Source organism: Carcharodon carcharias, chromosome 7 (assembly GCF_017639515.1).
Source record: "Carcharodon carcharias isolate sCarCar2 chromosome 7, sCarCar2.pri, whole genome shotgun sequence".
NCBI lineage: Eukaryota > Metazoa > Chordata > Chondrichthyes > Lamniformes > Lamnidae > Carcharodon > Carcharodon carcharias.
This window is the reverse complement of record NC_054473.1, coordinates 138,238,380-138,262,254: the sequence shown is the minus strand read 5'-3', so window position 1 is coordinate 138,262,254 and position 23,875 is coordinate 138,238,380. Positions and strand designations below refer to the sequence as shown.

The window sequence follows — 23,875 nt, the reverse complement described above, 5'->3', positions numbered from 1 at the left end:
GAAGGAGCTGGTTAACAAACAATACAATGGGGAAGTGGCCCAAATGATTTTACCCAACTGATAACAGGCTATATATTGAGATGAAAGCATGAACTCCACCCAGTTTAATAACATTTCTTTTTCACATACCTGACCAATTGGTTCAGGCTCCGTTGTAGCAATTTTCACCTGATCTGACTTGCTGATAACATCAGGCACATGAGCTTCAAATCCTTTTGCTGCTCTAGTTAGCTTCAAGTTAACAAAACACAAATAAGCTAGGTACGAAACTAACAATGACTGATATGTAATTAAATTCACAACTGTTTTTTTCAGCACTCCTGTTAAATTATCGTATTTTACTAAGTTTCAATGGAAGATATCAACACGAGGCAGTAAAGTTCTAATGAACATAACAATGCAAATGAAAAGTGCTGGAAGTACACAGCAAGTTCATCAGCACCAAAAGAGGAGATAGCCCTTTGGGTAGTAAATATGAAAAGTAAAGGATGGGAAAAGCCTTTTGTCCCATCTCATCCTCAAGTGTTGCAACTCACCCATCCTCACGTCCAATTTATCTCAAATTCCTCAAATGCCTTTGATCCAGCTCTTTTACCTTGCCAATCATTTCAAGAGTATATTAATATCCTTTCAGGAAAAAAATTAGTCTAAGACCTGTTGAAAATAACTTTTCAGCTGGGATGCCTAGCATTAAAGAAAGATTCTGGGTTCACCTTATCTCTACCATTTGACAAGGTTGAAGCTTTTTTCAATCTATCTAGTTGGTTCATCATTTTTACATGGGATCATTCTTGGTGTTCTTCAGTCCATCCTTTCCAATGCACCTGTGCCCCTTATGAATTAGTCAATAGGAATTGCACACAGTAACAAGGGAGACCACAGGGTTAGATCTTAACTGGAAGTGAGTTTCTGGTGGAAAGGCTGGTGGGGAGCAGAAAGAGGTGAGATGAGCAGTAACGTCCCCTCACTGCCATTATCTTGAGGTCCAGGCTATGTTAACTTGAGTAGCAAGTTGTGCAGGTAGTTTGGAGCTTTTTGCATTGCTTCAGGGAGTGGTTGAATCTGCCCATGTGAGTCTCAGGTCTCACTGGCTCTTGTTGGTTCCTCCTGATAAGGGCTATTGTCCAAGCTTGTGTACGAAGGTCATTGGTTCACCTAGCAGAAGAATAAATTGTTCCTCAATGTTGATGAAGGTGGATAAGATATGACTTCAAACATTGAAGGCATTAGGATTTACGGGAATGGTGATAATGTTCCCTTGAAAATGCTCTCTATGTTTCCTCCATTCCAAAGAAATATATACACAAGAGTGCCGACAAATATGAGCTAACTACAAATGGCAGGAAGGTTAAAGTCCCTGCCCCTACAGCCATGAATAGTCGGCATGCAGTGGTGCTTACATGCATATGACTGGTGGAAGTCAAAGTTCCTTTCAATACGTTTACAACCTGTGACAATCAGGACTGACCTGAGAAGAGCTACAAGATTCACCACCTGGAAAGTTTTGATCCTTGACAGGATCTGGGTAGCTGATATCATTAGTCTATGAATTAAAAAGTAAATAACTGAGGCAAAACACATGAATAATTGCCATAATTTTGTGAAGGATGTGAATCTTCTGCATTCTAGAGGAGTCAGGCACGCGAGCAGGCGGCATTCATTCTTTGATGCCCATAGAAACATAGGAACATAAGTAGGCCATTCGGCACATCAAACCATTCAATTTGACCATAACTGATGATCTATCTCCATATCCCTTGATGTTATTGTCTCCAGAAATCTATCCACTTCTGTCTTGAGCATGCCCAATGATTGAAATTCCACAACCGTCTGAATGAAAAAATTCCTCCTCATCTCAGTTTAAAATGGCCTAAATCCTGAGATTATGTCCCCTGGTTTTAGACTCACCAGCCAGGGGAAACATCTTATCTATGTCAACAAATCTCTGACAATGTGACACCCCATTTCCAATCATTTTTTTATTTGCCAGAGAGATGCAGATGTCTATTATTGTGGTTTATGGACCCACTGAGGAGTCACAGACACCACTAAGACAACATCATTAAGCAGTCGATCGAGTTGATACAATCAATTCCACTGCATGATGAGCTTAGCATACTTTGAGACATGACAGGCACATCCAGCTCCTCAGAAGTGGCTTCAAAACTATTCTTGGCCCATTTGGCCCCAAACCAATAAAGAATAATTCACTAAGGTTCCTCTTCTTCTGAGTATCATGTATCAGTATCTTTGCAGGGGGTTGGTTTAAACATTGTGACCTCCAGGAGTTGCATTTGATATTGGTCCAGAATCGCAGCGAAGTTAAATCATGCCAGGTTTACAGGGGCACAGAAGCACCAGCCAATAATGATCACTACCAGGGCAAGAACTCTACTTGCCAAAAAATGAAGCCATGGATGACATAAAGCCATGGACGACATAAATCAAAAAGAAAAAGAATACAAGAATTCAAAAGAAAAGTACAGATCCTGGTGAACGGGAGAGACAAAAAGAACAGTAGAAGGTGAAGATAAAACTATTACTGTTGGTTTGGGAGATTGAGGATGAGAGAGGACAGAGCCTAAAAGTTAAGGCCTGATCTTTCAGGAGTGAAGTTAGCAAACACTTCCACATGCTAAGGGTGATAAAAGTTTGGATCTTGCTTCTGCAAATGGCAGTTGACATTGAAATTGATAGATTTCTATAAACCAAAGATATTAAGGGATATATGGAGATAGTTCAGACATCAGCCTTGACTTCACCGAATGGCAGAACAGACCAGATGGACTAAAAGGCCAACTCCTGGAAAAATCTTTCCATACATCATGCTTCCTCAGTTTCAGCCACTCCTGTTGAAACACCATCACCTTGCGAATTCAGGTTAGACCGATGGGAGATCTACAATGAACACCATAATTGCTCTTCACCCATTACCTGCAATTCATCAAGAATTCAACCACCTTCTGCAAGTCACACATGTAGACCTGAAGGTAGTCTTTGCTCCTCTTGACAGTGATGTCTTATGCAAAGTTTTACAAGGCAGTAGGGCATCTCAACAGTCTCTTGCAGCTAATTCAAGTTCAAACAATTACTAACCAGCATGGATCCAACTGAAGAACCATAAGTCAGAGGTCCTACAACATATCTGGGGAAGGCAGAAATGTATTCTGGCCCCAATCTAGTCCAGTCATGCAATGGACTGGAACCTTGACCTGCAAATATTAGCAATACCGTCAATTAGACTTCTTCCTTGCACCTGGATTATACGGATAGTGTCATCCTCCTTGATCAGGACGGGAGCAACCTTAGAGATGTACTGGAGAATGAGCTCACCACCTTTGATCTAATGGTTTCTCAGGCAAAGACAAAAGTCAAGGGTGCGAGTGTAAATGTTGCAAAATAAGACATTCCCATTGGCAAAGCATGGAGGTAGCGAAACAGTTTGCTTAAGGGCAAAGCTAGTTCTGCAGCAAAAGTCTTCAGTACTACAGCCAGGATTCTATCAGGATCTATACCTGTTGCTATACCTAGTGCCTTCAGATCTATATTAATGACTTAGGCTGAGACTGAAAGCAATGTATCTAAGTTTGCTGATGGTAGTAAGCTAGGTGGAAACATAAATTGTGAGGAGGATGCTGGCAGGTAACTTTTACATCCACTTTAATTACATTTTTTAAAACCTACATGAAACCTCATCTCGCCTGAGGATGAGGTTTCATGCTTTTTCTAATGCCCACTAGGGCTCCTGGCCTGGGCAGGTCCATTAATTAGTTTAATGACTCTGTCAGTGGCCTCAATTGGCCATTGACAAGCCGGCAGGCACACAGCTGATTCTGCTGTGTCCCTGCCTACCTGAAAATTTAAATGGGGCGGGGGAATGTCGGGAGTTCCGCCCAACGTCATCCCATGTTGGCAAACGGGCCCCACCCCCTGTTCACCGACCGGAAAATCTTGGCCAATGGAAATGGACTATCTTGAAGAAGATGATAGTTCAGGCACAATCAAGGTATATTGAGACAAAAGGAAAAGATAGGGCAAACAAATCCAGAGCTTCCTGAATGACAAAAGAGGTGGAGATTAAGATGAAGATGCAAAAGAAAAAGAGTGCTTATGACAGATGTCAGTTGGATAATACAACTGAGATCCAGGCTGAATATAGAAGGTTCAGAAGGAAATTAAAAAGCAAATAAGAAAAGCAAAGATATAGAGTATGTATAGAGACTGGCAGCTAACGTTAAAGGGAATCCAAAAGTCTTCTATAGGTATATAAATATTAAATGGGTAGTAAAAGGAGTGGGGATGCTTACGGATCAAAAAGGAGGTTTACGGATGGGGGCAAGGGGAATGGCCGAGGTATTAAATGAATACTCTGCATCTGTCTTTACCAAGGAAGAAGATGCTGCACAAGTCATGGTGAAAGAGGAGGTAATTCAGACACTTGAAGGGTTTAAAATTGATAAGCAAGACGATGTGGATTGGCTGTACTTGATAAGGAACCAGGACCAGATAAGATATATCCGAGGACACTGAAGGAAATGAGAATGGAAATTGTGGAGGCACTGACCATAATTTTCTAGTTTTCCTTATACTCAAGGGTAGTGCCAGGGGACTGGAGAACTGCAAATGTTACACCCCTTTTTGAACAAGGGTGTAAAGCTATGCCCAGCAACAACAGGTCAGTCAGTTTAACCTTGGTGATAGGAAATCCCCTAGAAACAACAATTCTGGACAAAATTAATTAAAATTAGTCACTTGGGTGAATATTGGTTAATTAAGGAAAACCAGCATGGATTTTTTAAGAGCAAATCGTGTTCAACTAACTTGCTGACATTTTTTATTGAGGTAACAGAGGGGTTGACGAGGTGTACATGGACTTCCAAAAGACAAAAGTGCTGTACGACAGACTTCCGAGCAAAGTTATAACTCTTGTAATAAAAGGGACAGTAGTAACATGGATACAAAATTGGCTAAGGAACAGGAAATAGAGAGTAATGGTTCACTGATTTTTTTTGGACTGGAAGATTTTTAGTGGAGTTTCCCAGGGGTCGTATTAGGACCCTTGCTCTTCCTGATACATATTAATGACCTGGGGCTTGGTGTACAGTGCACAATTTCAAAATTTGTGGATAATACGAAATTTGGAAGTATTGTGAATAGTAAAGAGGATGGTGTAGAACCTCAAAAGAACATAGGTTAGTGGAATGGGCAGACCAGTGACAGATGGAATTTAATGCAGAGAAGTGTGAAGTGATTCATTTTGGTAGGGAGAATGTGGAGAGACAATTTGTGGACATTTTGAAGGAGGTACAGGAGCAGAGGGACCCGGGTGTATGTCTGCAGAAATCATTGAATATGGCAGCATGGTTTGAGTCATAGAGGTCCACAGCACAGAAGAAGCCCCTTCAGCCCATCAAGTCTGCACCGGTCAAACAAGTGCCTAACAATTCTAATCCCATTTTCCAGCACTAGGCCCATAGCCTTGTATGCCAAGGTATCACAAGTGCACATTCAAATGTTTCTTAAATGTTATGTGGGTTTCTGCCTCTACCACCCTTTCGAGCAGTGAGTTCCAGATTCCCACCATCCTCTGGGTGAAAAATTCTTCCTCACATCCCCTCTAAACCTCCTGCCCCTTACCTTAAATCTATGCCCCCTGGTTATTGATCCCTCCATCAAGGGGAAAAGTTCCTTCCTGTCTACCCTAACTATGCCCCGCATAATTTTATACACCTCAATCACGTTCCCCCCTCAATCTCATCTGCTCCAGGGAAAATAACCCCAGTCTATCCAATCTCTCCTCATAACTAAAACTCTCCAGTCCAGGCAACATCATGGTAAATCTCCTCTGTACTCTCTCTAGTGCAATCCCATCCTTCCTATAATGCGGATTCCACAACTGCATGTAATACTCTAGCTATGGCCGAACGAGCATTTTATACAGTTCCAGCATAACTTCCCTGCTCTATGCCTCGGCTAATAAAGGCAAGTATCCCATATGCCTTCTTAACCACCTTATCTACCTTTCCCGCTATCATAAGGAACCAGTGGACATGCACACCAAGGTCCCTCTGATCCTCGGTACTTCCCAGGGTCCTAGCAATCATTGTGTATTCCCGGGCCTTGTTTGTCCTGCCCAAGTGCATCACTTCACACTTATCCGGATTAAATACCATCTGCCACTGATCAGCCCATCTGACCAGCCTGTCTTTTTGCTCCTGTGATCCAAGGCTATCCTCCTCACTATTTACTGTACCACCAATTTTCGTGTCATCTGTGAACTTACTGATCAACCCTCCTACATTCAAGTCTAAATCGTTGCCACAAACAGCAAGGGACCCAACACCGATTCCTGTGGAACCCCACTGGACACAGGCATCCAGTCACAAAAACACCCCTCGACCATCACCCTCTCCTTCCCACCACTCAGCTAATTCTGGATCCAATTTGCCAAATTGCCTTGGATCCCATGGGCTCTTAACTTCATTATCAGTCTCCCATGCAGGACCTTATCAAAAGCCTTGCTGAAGTCCAAGTAGATTATGTCAAATGCATTGCCCTCATCTACACACCTGGTCACCTCTTCGAAAAATTCAATCAAATTGGTCAGACACGACCTCCCCTTAACAAAACCATGCTGACTGTCCTTGATTAACCCCTGCCTCTCCAAGTGTAGATTAATTCTGTCCCAATAGTTTCCCCACCACTGAGGTTTAAACTCCGGATTCGGGGATCTGAACCCAACTCCTATCGATCAGCCAAGGGCAACGAGAGAATGGTTAATAAAGTGTACAGTATCCTAGCCTTTATTAATAGGGACACAGAGGTCAAAAGCAAGGGGGTTACACTAAACTTGCATAGAACACTGGTTCGGCCTCAACTACAGTATGGTGTCCAGTTCTGGGAACCATATTTTAGGAAAGATGTGAAGACATTAGAGAGAGTGCATAAAAGATTCATGAAAATGGCTCTAGGGATGAGGAACTTCAGTAATGTAGATAGTTTGGAAAAGTTGGGACTGTTCTCCTTGAAGAAGAGAAGGTGGGGAGGAGATTTGATAGGGGGATACAAAGTCATGAAGGGTCTGGACAGAGTAGGTAGGGAGAAACTGTTTCCATTGGTGGAAGCATCAAGAACAAGATGGCACAGAGTTAAGGGAATTGGCAAAAGAAGCAATGGAGACATGAAGAAAAATTATCTTACATAATGAGTGGTTGAGATCGGGAATGGACTACCTGAGAGCGTGGTGGAGGCAGGTTCAATCAGGCATTCTGCTTAATGTTGTTTCATTTAAAGTTGCTCTTTTCAGGAACACAACAGCAATGTTAAGCGAGGGCTTATTTTCCCAATGTGCTCCAACCTCTAGTGGGTCTGTCTTGCCAGTGGTAAATAATGTACCCAGGGATAATTATGGAGGTACTGTGACTTTGGCTGTAAGGCATGATTTAGTGAGTATGACTTTGTCAGGCTGTTGCTTGAACCCAGTAGAAACCATTAAGTTGAAATACAAATAGAAAATGCTGGAAATATCCATTAGGTCCATTTGTAATTTTGGAAGGAGAAAAGGCAGATTAATCTTTTGGGTGCAAATCTTTCTTCAGCACTAGAAAGCAAAAAATGAGCCAGTTCATCTTAGTGGAAATTAAAGTAAGAAGAGGGATGCGGGCATGAGAAAGGGTAAAATGTTTTAAAATGGGAAAGTGTCTTCAAGCCCATATACGTGCCTACCACCATTTTCACAGCAGCAAGTATTGTGTTATGTGAGTGTCCTACTGTGGAGAAACAAGACAATTTATTAGTATTTAAATTAAGCTCTCACAGTGCAAGGGAGGTCCTGATTTAAATTTAACAATTACTGCATGGTTTTCCCAGAATTAGGGAAACCCAGCCATAAAAGGGAGCTGGGAGATGTTGGCACAAGAAGGCATGCACCTTTACAGCACTCCCTGGGGGTCATAAGAGCATGAATGCTCTAACCCTTAAGATAACATTTGGCCTCCCCTCTGAAATCATGGCCCCTCTCTACCCTCTTCTGTGATCATGGACCAAATTCCCCTCAAACCTTGGCCCGACCTTGAATTGTTCCCCAAAGCTTTGAGCTCTCCATGGTATCTTGCTTGCTTGGGGCTGTTGTGTGGAATAGCCTCAAAAATATGTTTTTGGAAATCTGGAAAAAACTGTAAAGTGACTGACATATCACAGTGAGTCAAGTAAAAGACATTAAAAGAACAATGAGGCAAGAAAATACCTAAGTAAGGTAATGAAAAGGCATGAGAAGTAATATGAGGAAAAAAGTAAAATAACTGCAAATGAAAGAAGTCTAAAATAAAAAATTGGAAAATGCCAGTATCTTGAATCAGAACCCGCCATCAGATCTGTGCTCTGATGAACTGTCCACCTCTGCAAACCAATGGACTCCACCAGGTGCTGATGGACTTCACACATACCAACCATAAGTCTGACCAAAACTGTGAGCACAGAACGAGAGTACATAAGTTTAATTACAAGTGTCAAATGAGACCAAAGATTAGAACAAATGTTTTCTCACACAGCACATGTGGCACACCCTCTCAGGAAAAACAGTTCACTTATTCATCAAAAGGAGCTGGATACATATGAAGTTGGAGGCAAGATTGGCAGCAGGAGAGATTGGTTAATATTAAGACGATGAAATATTTAACGGAAAGGAAAACAAAGATTTCTGTGTTTCTCGGATGGCAAACATTGTTTGGTGAGCAAAAGATTAAGACTGGATAGTGGAGATGTGACATTTGCTTAATAACTCTGGAGGATCAAGGAGTATTTATGCAGAGCTTTCTCTCAGGAAATTAAATCACTGCGGCTGACTGTATATGCTTTGCGGAAAGAGCTTGTTGGGCTGGAAGACCTTTTCGAATTCCATGTCTTATATTCTTATTTGCAATAGTTGCTTGGGGTTCCATTTCTTCTGGCTTACAAATCTGGAAGAAATTAATTTATAATGGCCCGTATTTTTTCTGCAATTAGCTTTGTGAAAATGGCCTTTCTCTATTGAAATGCATTGAATGGCATGATGTTGCTGTCTTTGTGTAGTCGATACAAACTAAACTCACCAAAGTTATGATGTCCTTTCCAGTTCATGTGCCATTTCAACAATGTGCCACTGAACCTTTTTAGCATTGAAAATTACAGAAGACACCATTAGATAACCCACTGCAGCAAAATTTAGCCAAATAATTCACTTACTAGACTGCCAGAAATCTCTATATCTGCCCACGATACTCTTCTTTCTTCTCGATTAGATAATTGCTTTCTAGATTTCTCTGCCTAAAATAGCAAATTCCATGCAATTAGACTTCAAAAAGATTGTTAAGGTTCATCCCTACTTTCCTTAGAAGTTATCCTTTATTTACCCAATATTTTTCCCTTCCTAGTACCCAGGACACATATCCTCTGCATCCAGGTGTTAGAGTAACAGCCTATTTTTTTTAAAACCTATTGACTGATTCCCAAAAATAATGTAAAAGCAGTTCAATGGAAACTGCCCATCTGATTTTCCCTTTCCTCCCAAGAGATGATATCCAGACTTCACTTATTTGCAGCAGTGCAGCTAAAACAAAGAACTGAGTGGACCGAAAGAATTAATCCTACTTCAGAACACTCCGTGGTTTTACTTGCTTTTATTCTAATGTTCTGCATTACTGCACCGCACCTATCCTTCACTTCTTCCATTTTAAACACAAGGTTAAATGTTCTAAATTATGGCCAAGATTTTCCCTTGGCGGGCAGGCGAGGGCGGGGAGGAGCGGTCGGGAAGCCTACTGCTGCCCACGATTGGGGTTGGACTGCGATTCCATGCTGGCGAGTGCGCAATGGCGTTGGGACGCCCAACATCATTTTACGCTCGAGCGGGTCGGGCACCCGCCTGCCCGCTCAGCAAAAAATCCTGCAGTATGTGTTCCTGTTGTGGACCCTTACCTGTAGTGGATGCATGTTGAGACATGTTCCATCTATTTATTGTAATGGCTTTCTGCAGCTAATGAATTAGAAATTTTCCCTTATTTAATTATTCTGTCAGTGAAGCAATATCAAGGAAACTTAGTTACACTAAAATTCTCGGAAATATTGCAAATTTGATAAACTGAAAAATCAAGGAACATTTGGAATCATTAAAATTGAATGAAATTAATTACCAAAATTGATTCCTCAGATACAGTAGGTGAAGGCTCTTGAAATTCCTCTTTTACTGGCAACTTTTCTGGTCTTTGCTTCGGGACTACCTCACTTTGATCCACGGTCATTATGGATTCATTTGATGGCAAGTATGATATCATCCATTTTAATTCAACATCTAATGTGCCATTGCCTTGTCCTTCAGAGTTTGTAAGTTCAAATGTTCCTAGAAATAGATTAATAAAGCTGCATAAAGAGGATGCTGTCTGGAAAGGGCAAGACACTTTAAAAAAAAAACTTCAAAAGATTACTGCATGCTTTGGATGTTTTACATATTGATCTGAAGGGTTACCATCAGTAACAGGCAATATGAGTTCAACCACAGTAACAAACTATAATGGCACATAGTACTCTTAGGCATTCTACTGGTGTCACTACATATATCATACAGAATTATAAGAGAGAGGACCAAGTTATTCCCTTCAATTAAAGAGAAGCAAGTCCAATCAGAGTCACACTAGGCCCCTTGCTTATATTTACCAGCCTCTGGCTCAGGACAGCATTTTGAGGACCTTCGAACAATACCCAAATGCCTCTGTGGCTACAGATGATTGTTGGTACAGGAAGACTCAAAAAAGAAAATATATTAAGAATAGGAAGTCTCATTTTCAGAAAGAAAAAATGTATTTTGTATTATTACCTATGATGTACTTGTTGTGAGCCAACGAAATAAGGGGAACTTTGGCCTTCCCTAGGTAAGCAGTATCATTAGGCTCTGCATCATCAAATACGTAAATAATTAAAGATTCTGACTTTAAATATCGGTCAAGCTCTGCATTAATTGGTACAGGAAATTTCATGTGATTATCAAACTGTGGATTATTGCTGTTTGGAATGATGGCTGTATCATGGTCTGCAAAATCAAAGAACTTGTAGACAGCATAAGGACTTGGCTGGATGTTCTTTCCTTTGGCTTGCAGGTTGTCACAAGATTTTATAGTAATATGAAGTTCGTTCAGATTACCATCTGTCAGAGCTGCAGTGTGTGCCTAAGGGTTCATAGACAAAACTGTTTTAATTAAAGGCTATTACAGTTTCTGCAAGGATCTATATACTGACACTTAAAGATGTAGACAGCAATTTTAACTTAACCCACCCAATAAGAAACTAATGAGACCTGGGGCAATGCTTGTTTTAGACCCTGCCTGATTTTATTCTCCACTGAAGTGTAAAGTCCAATTGGGTGGACTGTTAAGTTGGTGTTCCACTTAATCCCATGAGTTTCCCACTGGCAAGTTAGGTTAAAATTGCTTCCATTATCTTTGCTACTGTTATTTTAATATTCATCCAGTACAAGAAAAACAGGCATGAGAACAGAAGTGGTAATGATTAAACAAACAAACATCAGCTTAACGTGCTACAACTCTGTTCTTTAGATGTTCATAAAAGCTTATTTTAAATTTGTTAAATCTTTTACTAACCGGACAGTAATTGCACAGAAAAAAATGCTTGCTGTACACAAGCTTTAAAATCAATTGATGGATGGTATATTCATGTACATTATATAACATTTTATTGTACATAGTTCTGAAGAGTGTTCCTGTCTCACCTAGGTCATTATAGTGAATATTGTCTGCATGAGTATTCACAAGGCAGAGGGAAATTTTATTTTACCCGTAAGTGGAAGCAATTGGAAGACATGAAAGATTTTTATATTTTGGAGAAGTTGAGTTCAAAGAGGTGCTTAGGGCAATGGGATCCAGGATGAAAGGGGGAAAAAATATTTAAGGGAGATGTTTAGTTGAGTTGAGGTGGCTGTGGTGGAGGTGGTGGTGGAAAGGGGCGTCTGGGGGGGTGGGATGTGGATTTGGGAGGAGAGATGTCCATAGCAAAACTCAGCGGTAGAGCTATCTATGCTAGGTAAATGTACAAGAAATTGGTTCAACCCTACTTTGGCTCAGTGCTGCACATGTAACCAGTGCCTGAACGTGTATGCATAATTTAATTGGAAAATTGGTCCCCTTGGCTCAAGCACATCGAATAGATGGAATCCTAACTGGACTTGCCCTGTTCATTGGCAGCTCAGCTAATAATTGGCTGCAAAATGACATATAATGATGCTACTTAAAAGCAGCCTGCACCTCTTAAAGGAGAGTTACATTTGGGTAATCACCTTCACCAGAATTCCCAACTCAGAACCCAAGGCCCTCACAACAGGTGTTTCAAGCATGTCTGAAGTATTGATGGCAAAATCCACTGTGAGGGGTGAGGGCTATAGGGCCTGTGTGATTTTATTTTAACTGGGATGAAGTCCCATTGCAACGAGGCGAGCCTTTGCAACTGCCCGCTTCCACACCTGGCAGCCCCTGTGGCTGCCTCAGAACTTTTTCTCGGTTCGGCTGACCTGACTCCAGCCTGCACCTGCATCCACCCTGGAAATGAAATCTCGCCTTTGCAGGCACTTTCTCTTGAGGTGGGCAAGCTGAGCCAGGAATTTTCGCAACTCCTGCTACATGCCTCGAGGATGAAAATCCAGGCCAGAGAGTTTAAATCTGGAACATGATAATGATCAAAGGCCAAGAAAAAACCAATTAGAATTTAACTCTTCAAGATATGCACCAGTCTTCAACATGGAAATTCATCAAAGACAGAACATTTGTAATTTTAAATTTAGCTACTATAAAATCATATGAAATGAGGACAGAAATTTGTGCTTCTAACACACACTTTCAAAGAGCTGAATGTTTGATCAGGGGTTAATTGAAGTTCAGTTAATATCTTCCTCATTATTTACAGTTACTGATTTTTGATAAGGCATGTATTCACACATATACAGCACCATAATATGAAACCTCTTTATTTTGACCATTGTGATGGGATTAATATTCCCTACATTCATTTATGTAAAAGCTTTTGACTGTAATGAACATTTTTCAAAGCTTTCTTAAATAGTCAAAACCTATCAAACATAAATTCAGCTAAAAAATTTTAACGATGAACAATTCACCTGTTGTGTTTGATCGATTGAATGACTGGAAGTTAGGTATCCCAGTGCTTTTGTTCGCTCTCTGTAAAGCCGAATAGCCTGAGCCATTGCTACACGTAGTCGGAACCAATATTCCACTGCTCCATAATTTTCAAAATCTCCTCTGACACCTACGTTCAAAACGGACATTGTATTTAAGGGAGGCAGGGCAGCTGAGAAGCATAAATACATTATTCTGCAGGAAGTTAAATCTTGGATAATAGATTTGTCCTTTGAATAGCATAAATCCCTGAATTTTGATATCACTGTTCATATGATGCTTTGGTATGCATAGATAATGTTCTTATTGTATAATCAATAAACGACACAATTTCCTTTTAATTATGTACTCAAATTGCGGATAAAAAAATAAACTGCACTGATCAATATTTAGTATAAACACATTTCTTGTAATTTAATGGTTTGTTACAGTTTGAGGTAGAATTGTTCCTTTAAAAATATCAGAACAATTTTTCCATAAACAGTAGATCACTTCTAAATTAAGAATTGCTCTGGTCATTATTTGCAGATGAACCATATAAAACCATCAAGAGTAATCAGATGCAAGAAAAGGCAGAGAAATTCCCTATTCGAAACCTTGACTTAGGTCAACAGATGCTGCCTGAGCTATCGAGTGTCTCCAGTCTTTCCTGCTTTTGTTACAAAACAAAGGTACTTCTGAAGCTAATAAGCCTGTTTCAGTTTAAATATCATCTGTTTCAAATACATGGTGCAGAATTTTACCTTTGGCGTGCTGATGTGCACCTGACGTGCCCATGTGTGAAATAAAGCGTGCTGACGTCAGGTGAGTGTCCCGACGTCAACACGCAGTCTCGAGATATTTTGCTAGGTGGGCGCGTGATGAAGATGGAGTTGTGCCTGCCATTAATTAAGTGGCCAGTTAATGCCCTTGAGAGACCAACTGACTTGAGTTTATGTAGCCCACGCGATTTTCAGGCGAACGCACAGGCAAAACAGGCAGGCAGGCCACAATTTGCAAAACCTCATCCATGGGTGGGATAAGAGGGGTCAATGGGCTTCACAAAGCGCATAATGAGTAGTGTTGGATATCACTTGCTGTTGCTTGCTTCTGTAAACAGGACAGCTTCATTTTGCTTCAGCGCTGCATTCAGAGCATTTAGAGGCTTCAGTTCAGGACTCGGTGTTGTCCTCCAGGCCCACAAAGGGTTGAGACTGCATGGGGCCTCCCAGCTTTCAGAAAGCCTTCCCTTGCCCTGGTAATAGGGATTATGGTCTCCACGGGAGGCATCTCCTTTGAGGAGGGAGAGGGTCAGAACGGGGAGCAGGCCAGGTGTACCTATTCAGCTTCCAGGGGAGCGACCTGTGGGAGGAGAGGCACAGGCACAAGGGGCACAGGGCCAACAGGAAGGCCAAGGCTGAAGGGGCCACAGAAGATGTCACTATCTTGCTGTCAGGGTTTACAGGCGCCGATGCAGCTACCTCAATATGTCTGAAATGCAATGCCTAAGAAGGCTCCGTCTCTCAAGGGAGACAGTGACCTCCATCTGTCAGAGGATCGGCCCTGAGATCAGGTCTGACTGTGTGGGTGGACATCCCATGCCAGTGGCTCCAGAGGTCACGGTGGCCCTAAACTTCTATGCCTCCAGCTCTAAACAGGGCTCAGTGGGGGATCTGTATGGAGTCTCCCAATTAGCTGTCCACTATTGCGTCAAACTGTTGACAGAAGCTTTGTTCAGGCGTGCATTGACTTTCATTAATTACTGTACGGACAAGGCCAGCCAGGCCGAGAGAGCCAGACGCTATGCAGCGATTGCTGGGTTCCCCCATGTCCAGGGTGCCACCGACTGTACACGTGGCCATCAAGGCGCCAGCGGGTGAGCTGGGAGCCTTCGTCAACAGGAAGGGATTCCACTCCATGTAGATAGTGTGTGACCACAGGATGCAGATTCTGCAAGTCTGTGCAAGGTAACCAGGCAGCTGAGACACTCCCAGGTGCCGAGGCCCTTCAGTGCTCCAGCCCAGCTGGGCGGATGTCTGCTGGGTGACAAGGGCTATCCACTCAAAAGGTGGCTCGTGACACCTCTCCACCACCTAAGTACAGAGACCGAGCAGCGGTCCAACAGGAGCCATGCCTCCACAAGCGCGGTGGTAGAGAGAACCATCTCAAGATGCACTTCTGATGCCTGGACTGTTCAAGGGGCACACTGCAATACCCCAAGATCGTGTGTCACTGACGGTGGTTGCATGCTGCGTTCTACACAATCTGGCACTGGAAAGGGGGGCACACAGTGAAGGAAGAAGATCTTGACGCAGCGGCACAGGCAACAGATGATGAGTCCAGTAGTGAGTCCGAGGATGAGCAAGGTGAGAACGCTGAGGGCAAAGACACAGACCTGGGTAACCTCCAGGGAGGCAGAGACACCAGGGATGTTTTGATCCAACACTCCTTCAGCTATCCTACCAAATAAGAACCACCACCACATGCAAGGGCTGCAGGCTCCATATTTGATCCCTGACAGGATCAGTTCCTTGGTCAACAACATAAACTTTATTGCACTGGAACACAGTGTAAGGAGTCACACGACCATCATAACATCATGGCTTAGCGTGCACCTACAGAGCAAATGATGCATCCAGAGGTCATTTGCAAAAAAAAAAAAAATCTAATTTATTTCTGAGTGACAAACATTGCAGAAATTAACATTGACTGGTGTTTTCCATCACACCATTAAAAAAAATAACAGAAAAATGTCATCTGTGATCAGGCCGTATGTGTTTAAGGTGCTTTAAGTTTTCACTTGAGTCCTACGTCTAGGTGCACCCTGTTTGCTGGCAACAGCATTGGAGACAGCCTGCTCTCTCTGCTGTCTTGATGACCTTGGCAAACGTCCTCTGGCCCGTGGAGCCTGTGCTGGCCCTGCCTGGGAAGGAGTGGCCAGTACCATGGCTGGCATGTCCCCAGTCGCTACCGCCTCATCAGATACTACGGTCACTGGCAGAGGGGTGGAGGAGCTGCTGCCTTCATCTATTGCACCCTGAGAGGAGCCCGCAGAGACGACAGGCAGCTCGTGCGCCAACGTGAGGTCACTCTGGACCCCCCTGCTCACCTTGAAAGATGGGCATCTAACTGGGTGCCCAATCCATCTCCCACACTGACACTGACCAGCTGGGGTAATTGCTGGTGTGAGGGCTTGCAGGTCCGAGCGCATCGCCAGGAATCCCTGATTGAATCCCTGGAGGAGCCCCTCCATGAGAGTCGCCACTCTCTCCATGAAGGAGGCATTGCACTCGGCCATGAGGGATAATGTAGTGCTTAAGGTCCGCATGGACTCCTTCACAATGGACACCATGGCACACATTGCCTCACATATCTCTGCTAGATCCTCCCGCACACCCTGCAGGACATCCAGCAGCTGCTGCCTCAGGAATGCCTCCAGAGGCCCATCATCAGCCATTGACAGAGCATTATTCTGGTCCCCAGCAGTCCTCCGACTGCCGGCACTCTGGTCACTCTCTGCCTCCGCCTGCACCGCAAGAGAGTGTGAAGTGCCCTCACCAATATGCACCGAGATACTAGACACTGATCTTATGCCCGAGGTGCTGGCATGTGCGCTGGTGCCTGCTTGACAGAGATGTGACGCTGGTGCGTGCTCAGCATACTAGTCCTCAGGGGTCAAGGGTGGACCTTCAGACTCCTCACAACAAGGGGCTGCAGGTGAGCCTAAAATGGAGAAGGACATGTCATTAGTTTAAGTCATTACACTGTCAGTGTGCATGCCTGGCACCCTGATGAGTTAGAGATCTGCATCATGGTTCCTTGTCTTCCCATTGTCAATGGGCATTCCAGGTTCAAGGCTCACATCGATATACAGACTACACTGCAATGGTTACAAAAAGCCACATTCTCACCTCAGTACAGTGCACTCTTACCTTCCTCTAGCACCTCAACCTCACTGCGGCCGCTTGACTGAAGCGCATGGCGCCTCTCCAGCTCCAGGGCACTCTGCCTGTAACTACTGAGGATGAGGAGGTGTCGGGGTCTCCCGCCAGTCCACGACTACTCTGCATTGTTATGGGATAATTTCTCCTGGAAGGATAGAGGAGCACTGATTAGTGTACCCTCTACCTGCAGCACCATTGCAGCCTGACCAATCCCACCTGAGGAACATCTCACAGGGCTCAGCACATTCGTGACTCTGGAGCCACAAGGCACTCAGTCCAAGCAGCCAGGGCTCAATCCCTTGGCCAAATCCTGTCTCAATGACATTTGCCACTCAAACTCTAACATCTCTGAGGTGCATGGGAGGATAGGCAGGTGTTACCTGTTCTGCAAAGTGACCCATGCCAACATGGTACTCAACCTTCCTGATTGCAGGAAATGTTAAAGTGCTTCCGGCATGTGCGCCTCACCAGGTCGTGGCTGTTGACCCTGAATGCCACCTCCTCCCACACGTTTTTGGTAAGGTCAGGGGGGCCTCCTCCATCTGTCCCTGGGGACAAGTGTTTCTCTTCTGGCTGCCACCTCCTCCAGGAAGGCAGCGAGGCACTCGTCTGAAAAATGCAGGGCTAACTGCCCCGCCGACCTGCCCTCCTGCATGCCATTAACACCCGCTACGGTATCCATGCACTCGACATCTGCATCATTCGGTGACAGGCTTCCAGGGGCCGCATTTGAATCAGCCACCAGGTTGCAATTAGACCCGGTGGACATTAAATCCTTGCACCCCCCTTCATGCTCATTCAAAGGCTGCATCTCACGCTGGGAGGGCCTTAATTGGCCCGCCTATGTAAAATCATGGTGAGCTTCCAATTGCGGGTGGCAGTTGGCTTCCAAACTGCCCCCGCCGAACACCCCTGCCAAGGGTAAAATTCTGCCCAAGGTTCTGTTGAAAACTCAAAGTCCTGAAACTTTAGGCTGGATTTTCGTTCCCGAAAAAAAAAACCCAAAGGTAACTTCCGTTGGGAAATTTCCTAACTTGGCGTACCTGCCTTGGGAAAAAGTTCCCCAAATGATGTAATTTTCACCCTGGAGGATTGCGATCAGATACAGGATGGGGAGTCAGACCTGCCACCCCGGAAATAGATGGGAGGTAGCCATAGGGGCTGCGAGTGCCAACAAGGTGGAGTGCTTAAAGTTCTGCCTCAGTTCTCTGGGACTTTGTCCAGTTGTTTTCTTAAATATTAAGCATGCTCGGCCTCATCCATCACATTCTATCACCTTCCCACCCACTCCCCATGACAACTCATGCACCTTACCCACCACCTTTTTCCCTTACATGCTCCAATTCAACTCAGCCAGTATCCACCATGAGCACACCTCAGGCGCCATGTTAGTATAAATAAAATCATGATCTATATATCTTTTACAGTATAATAAAAACACCTCCATTTATGAAAGATGATTCAAAACTTTAAAAGTTCCTCAAGTACTTAATCCCTGATAAAAGTAAACAGACTTGTATTAATAACCCTATATCAAAGACAGCTAATCCTTTAATAACCTCTTTGAGCTATCTATCAAACTGTGAACTTACAACACCCCTGTTGGGATAACTGTAAAAGTTCTGCAAAGCAAACATAAATAATGATATAAGGATACCCCTCGCTGTAATGTCATTGGTATTGTAACTGCTAGGCCTGATTTCTTTTCAATTCTCATTGATACAGACAAGCTAAATTTTGTTTAATTTTTAAAGGATTGAGGATTTAAGTAACTTGACAGTTCTACGTACCTTATCTGCGCTTCATGAGCATTTATGTCTACTCCATAAATTCATGACTCCCCCATTGTGGGGTCAGGCTCTTGCTACATTGAAAATTGAGCCTGTGTATGGCCCTGCTGAGTTTGGGTTTCCCTAGTGTGTGATTCATTGTCTGCCCTTTTTCCCTACTGGTGAAAATGGGATCTGTTGGAAATGGGGGTGGGACTTCCAGGTCCAGATCTCATCCACCATTTTTAAAGGTCCGCAGTGTCTCCACAACTTTGTGAAAATTCAGCCATTTAACTCTGCTGTTCTCTTCACAGATGCTACCAGACCTACTGAGTATTTCCAGCATTGTCTGTCTTAGTTCAGATTTCCAGAATTTGTAGTATTTTATTTCTATATAAAAACATTTTTAAAATATGTTTACAACATTGTTATCAAATCAATTTTCCTGTATGCTTTACTTATAACCCTGGAAATTTTGGCATTTTTTGTTGTCTGGTTAATAGGAGAAGGAATTTAAATTGTGTTTAAATCTGATGCTGAGTGGACTAAGCTGCAGTGTGGGCCACCATAATACCCTTTCATTTTTGGAGCACATAAATCCCAATTAAGAGGTACATTAAATACATCTTTCACATCTAGCAATCACTGAATTTAAGATTCAACCACCTGTAGATGTAGGAATATTATGTAACATGAGTTTGGACAGTCTCTTGCCAGTCCCTGTGGGCATGTACCTGCAGCATAAAAAGGTATTAACTGGCAATCCCACTTAGAGAGGTCACAGGACAATTGATGTAGGAAATGGAAAATATCACAATAATTTAAATAAAGCTTGCTGCTACACTAATCTGCTGAAACTGGTGGACTGTTAAAAGCCATGGGTCCAAGCTGACTTCTTAAAAAATGACTTGTTGGCAAATAAAAGATTCACTTCTGTTTGCTATCAGCTATCCTATCTTGTTAATGAATGTGACTTTGTCCTCTCGTATTTGAAACTGGGGATTCTTGAACTGAAACAGGCCTATTCCTCTTTTTGTAACAAAAACAAGAAGCACTGGAGACACTCAACAGATCAGGCATTATCTGTTGACACAAGTCAAGGGTTCACATATGGAACTCGTCTGTCTTGTGTCTGATTGCTCTGAATGACAAAATCTTCGGAACAGATCCAAAGCTTTGCCAAGCAACTCTGGAATAGGAAATATAGTTTTTAAATCTTGGTTCTAAAAGCTAATCCTATTAAAAGAAAACATCTAAAATCCCTTCACATGGCTTGGTGTCAAATACTATCTGGTTACATTCCTGTCAAGCACCCTGGCACGTTTTACTACTTTAAAGACACCATACAAATGTAAGTTGTTGTTTGAATGTACATAGATTTTGGATCATGACACCTAGCCTGAAATTGAGATCTTGAAAAAATTAGTATCGGATAAAGTGATTATGTGAACTGTGACAGCACCCACCACAGCAACAACTTGCATTTACATTGTGTCTTTCAGGTAGCAAAACACCTCAAGGTGTTCCACAGGACTGAACTGCGTTGGAAGATATTAGAAGAGATGATGAAAAGTTGTAGGCTTTAAGGAGTGTCTTAGAAGTGTCATAATATTATTGCAACTTATTGTAGAAGTGAGTTAATAGTGGGATTTGGATTAGTTTCTCTGTGTGAATGTGTGTGTGGGATTTAATTGAATTGGAGACAGTTGGTCTGGAGGCTTTGAGTTATCAAAAGGGAAGCTAGGTTTGAAATGCTAAATACGTAAACATGGCTGAAGTTTTAGAATGTGACGTGTGAGGAACATTTGCATTTTCAGATAAACTGGAGTAGTTTGAATCTCAAAGAGATGGTAAGATGTTACACTTAGCCAGAAGAAGCTAAGCCAAACAGTATTTTTATTTTTCCCAAAAGTTACTGATAAATTAGTACTATGAAAAGATTTATATTATGAGAAAAGTAAAGTTGCAAAAACATATGGGAACAATGGAATTTGCGTTAAAATGGAGAAACATGTATAAAGGAGATGAGGTTATGTGTAAGGGAGAAGGATGCCTAAGATCTAACAAGCGTGAAAAGCCTCCAGCCTCTTTGCATCAAGTTGTTGTCTACAGGAACCAAAGCTAAGAAAACTCACTTTGAATATCACTGTCCAGGGTATTGTGTGCTTTGCATGGCCCTATTTAAATCTATTTGTTTTTACTGTTGCCTTAACAGAGCTGTAACTGGGAGCCTGATTAATTAGGGGTTTTAGGAGTCATTATAGTAGTAATTTGTCGACTTATGTATATGCTCGAAATGTTTTCTTTAGTTAATAAATGTTTAATTTAGTTTTCTAAAAACCTCTGAAGTCGTGATAGCCTTAATGCTTCTGAATTCAGGGCATGCATCTCAAAATAAAATGCAAATTGCAAAACAGTTGTGACAACATGATCAAGTTTCCCTTGTGAATTTGATCTGTCTGGCACAAATCTTGTCACAAAGCCTCTGTCATGTCATAACAGAAGAATGATATCATCCCACTCTGTAAAGGAAAAGCTGACTGAGATTCAGCTCATTTCTTCATGTTGTTGAAATCTCTTGCAAAAGTAAGTCTTACAAAGAAATTTTGGATGTCGAACTAAGGAAGTTCCAAAGAATATCTAACTTGTGATTAACCGATATGGAGACAAAATATTTCTTTATAAACAAACTATGTTATACCTAAGGTATTGGTAAAACTCAAATCTTTCCTACAACCACAACATACATGTAAAACAAAATTGAAAGTAAAATTGGGTGTTCAAAAACAAACCAGTGATTTTGGCAATATACATGTCCAAATTTTTGTTTGGAAGTTCAGGGCAAGCTAGATGATTGCAGTGTGACTAATCTAATTCCCTAGAGCTATCAAACATGAATTAAACTTAAAAACTGAACTCACAAAACATTATGAAGAGCAAAATACTTGCCAAAACTCTCTCCACCAGCACAACATTGAACTGTACTTAACAATAAATGTTGAGGCTATGAAATTAGTTCAGAAATGGTGGGTTGAATTTTCCTGGCATTGTGGAGGTGGGGTGGAGGTGGGTTGGAGGTGGGGTGGGGGGGGCCTGAAAAATTGGGGGCAAGCCACATCAGGACAGCTCCTCAATGCATTACTACCTTCAGAGGAATTTCCAAGAGGTAGCTGGGGAGAAAAAGTCGGAAGTCCACTCCAATGAGGTGGACAGCCAATTTAGCCACGAGCCCAAAGAGAAGTCATTTTTTGACAGAAACGGGATCTTCCTGCTATCAGAGCATATGCAGTGCCTGCCCGCTCTCTAGAAGCAGCTGCCAATGGTAGGTCGGAAGAGAGGTTATCAATATCTCCTTCAAAACTCTCCTGCAAGAGCCACAGGGCATTAGTTTAGTTTACAATGGTTTACAACCACAGGCCATCTGGGGAGAGGCTATCTCTCCACAATGATGCCCTGTTAGCTGTCACCACATTTAACTTTAACAGTTTGAGAAATTGTCAAAGGGTGCCTCCAGCTTGAGGTGCCCTCATAATCTCTCAGCTGCACCCACTTCTCCAATTGGGACTGCCAGCTGTCCTGCCTTGGGCATTCTGATTGTCATTCACGCCTGCACAGCCTACCTGCTTTCCTAATTGGCCAAGACTTCTGGAAGCAGCCTGTTAATTGGCCGCCTTCAGGAAGATTGCACAGGGACTTGGGACACCCTCAGTGTCAGGACCTGCATGCAGTCCAGACGTTGGGGTCTTGTTGTCCTACAGAAAATTCAGTGTGTAATTTCAGCAGTTGATTAGTTTGAAACAAGCCACTTTTATTGGCAAAGGTAGGAAAAATGGGCATTTTAATATTTTACGCAGACATGGCTGGAGTGAGATAGGAAGTTTAATTTTTCAACGGCTGAAATTTTACTAGCAAGACATTTTTAAAAAGGTGCTGCAAAGAGTTAATATTTGAGGATTTTTAAAAAAGATATGGTTCCACTGTATTACTGTCGCAAAGATTGTTTCCATCTGTTGTGACAGAATCCTAAACATGTTTTCTGTATACAATACCAGTTATATTAAATCCATAATGCTCATTAGGTTTATATAGAAACCTCCAAACATCTCCTGATAAACAAGTTGTTTTATGCAACTTGGAACAATCATACAGAAATTTTGATCTATAAGTGCCAAAATTATAAAATGAAAAGACCTACAACTGCTTGTTATTTCCCAGTGGTTAAATACGGGCCCAGAAACAGAATAAAAGAACAAAAACCACATGGTCTATCTGTCTTTCTCTTTGGCAGTGAATTAACTTTTCCTTTTACAATATGAGCTCTATTTTGTTGATTTAAAACATATTAATCTCCTCCTGTAATATATTTTGGCATTTCACACAAATGAAAAAGGTAATTTTACTCAGACTTACAATGCTCATGTTTTTTATTAAAGGGAACGACTCACTTTATTGTAAATTAAACTAATGCTAACAAGCCTCTGCTAACACCATCTGTGCATTATTTGTCAAAAAAATTACATTTGGCTGAAAATAAATATTCATTTTCAGTTGTGTATTAAGTGTTCCATTTCAGAGTTTGACATAGGTTGTATATAGGATGTCAGATATAGCGATTGATAAAGCATAAACAACGCTATTATTTAAACGGTCATATGTCACATTACCTCAAAGAAGATATGCATTCCATATAGTTCTCTGTTGTATAAAGAAAACATACAATTCAAACTAGAAAATTCCTTGTTCTATAATATGAATTACATGAACTAGACACATGGATGATTTACAACATGCATATTTTAAAAGGATCCTACTGTTAGATTGAAGGATAGTTATAAATTTTCTTTAAAATTCTGGTGAAGAACTGCTATGAAGTTTATTTAATTATTAACATTGGAAATTACTGTCTGCAGTTAGAAGAAAGAACAGCAGCATAACCTAAATTCCCATGACCACTTATAGTAGAAGAGGGGGAGGAACAACATTGAACATCAGTTTCCATCATGAAATA

The 23,875-nt window shown here is 42.1% G+C and overlaps 1 protein-coding gene across 7 annotated transcripts in view; it reads right to left on the bottom strand.

Moving 5' to 3' along the window:
• rpgrip1l (RPGRIP1 like) overlaps positions 1-23,875 on the bottom strand; it is a 298,740-nt gene that overhangs the window by 109,671 nt on the left and 165,194 nt on the right. For 2 of the 7 annotated variants that reach the window (XM_041191778.1, XM_041191782.1), the window contains 5 exons: positions 13,157-13,305; positions 10,850-11,198; positions 10,170-10,375; positions 9,223-9,303; positions 130-231 (listed from right to left, as the gene is read on the bottom strand). In XM_041191778.1, coding sequence (XP_041047712.1) covers positions 130-231; positions 9,223-9,303; positions 10,170-10,375; positions 10,850-11,198; positions 13,157-13,305 — 887 coding nt within the window. Of the gene's footprint in view, positions 1-129; positions 232-8,728; positions 8,958-9,222; positions 9,304-10,169; positions 10,376-10,849; positions 11,199-13,156; positions 13,306-17,139; positions 17,244-23,875 lie in introns of those variants that run through there. The other 5 variants (XM_041191783.1, XM_041191780.1, XM_041191779.1 and 2 more) reach the window with 5 other exon arrangements.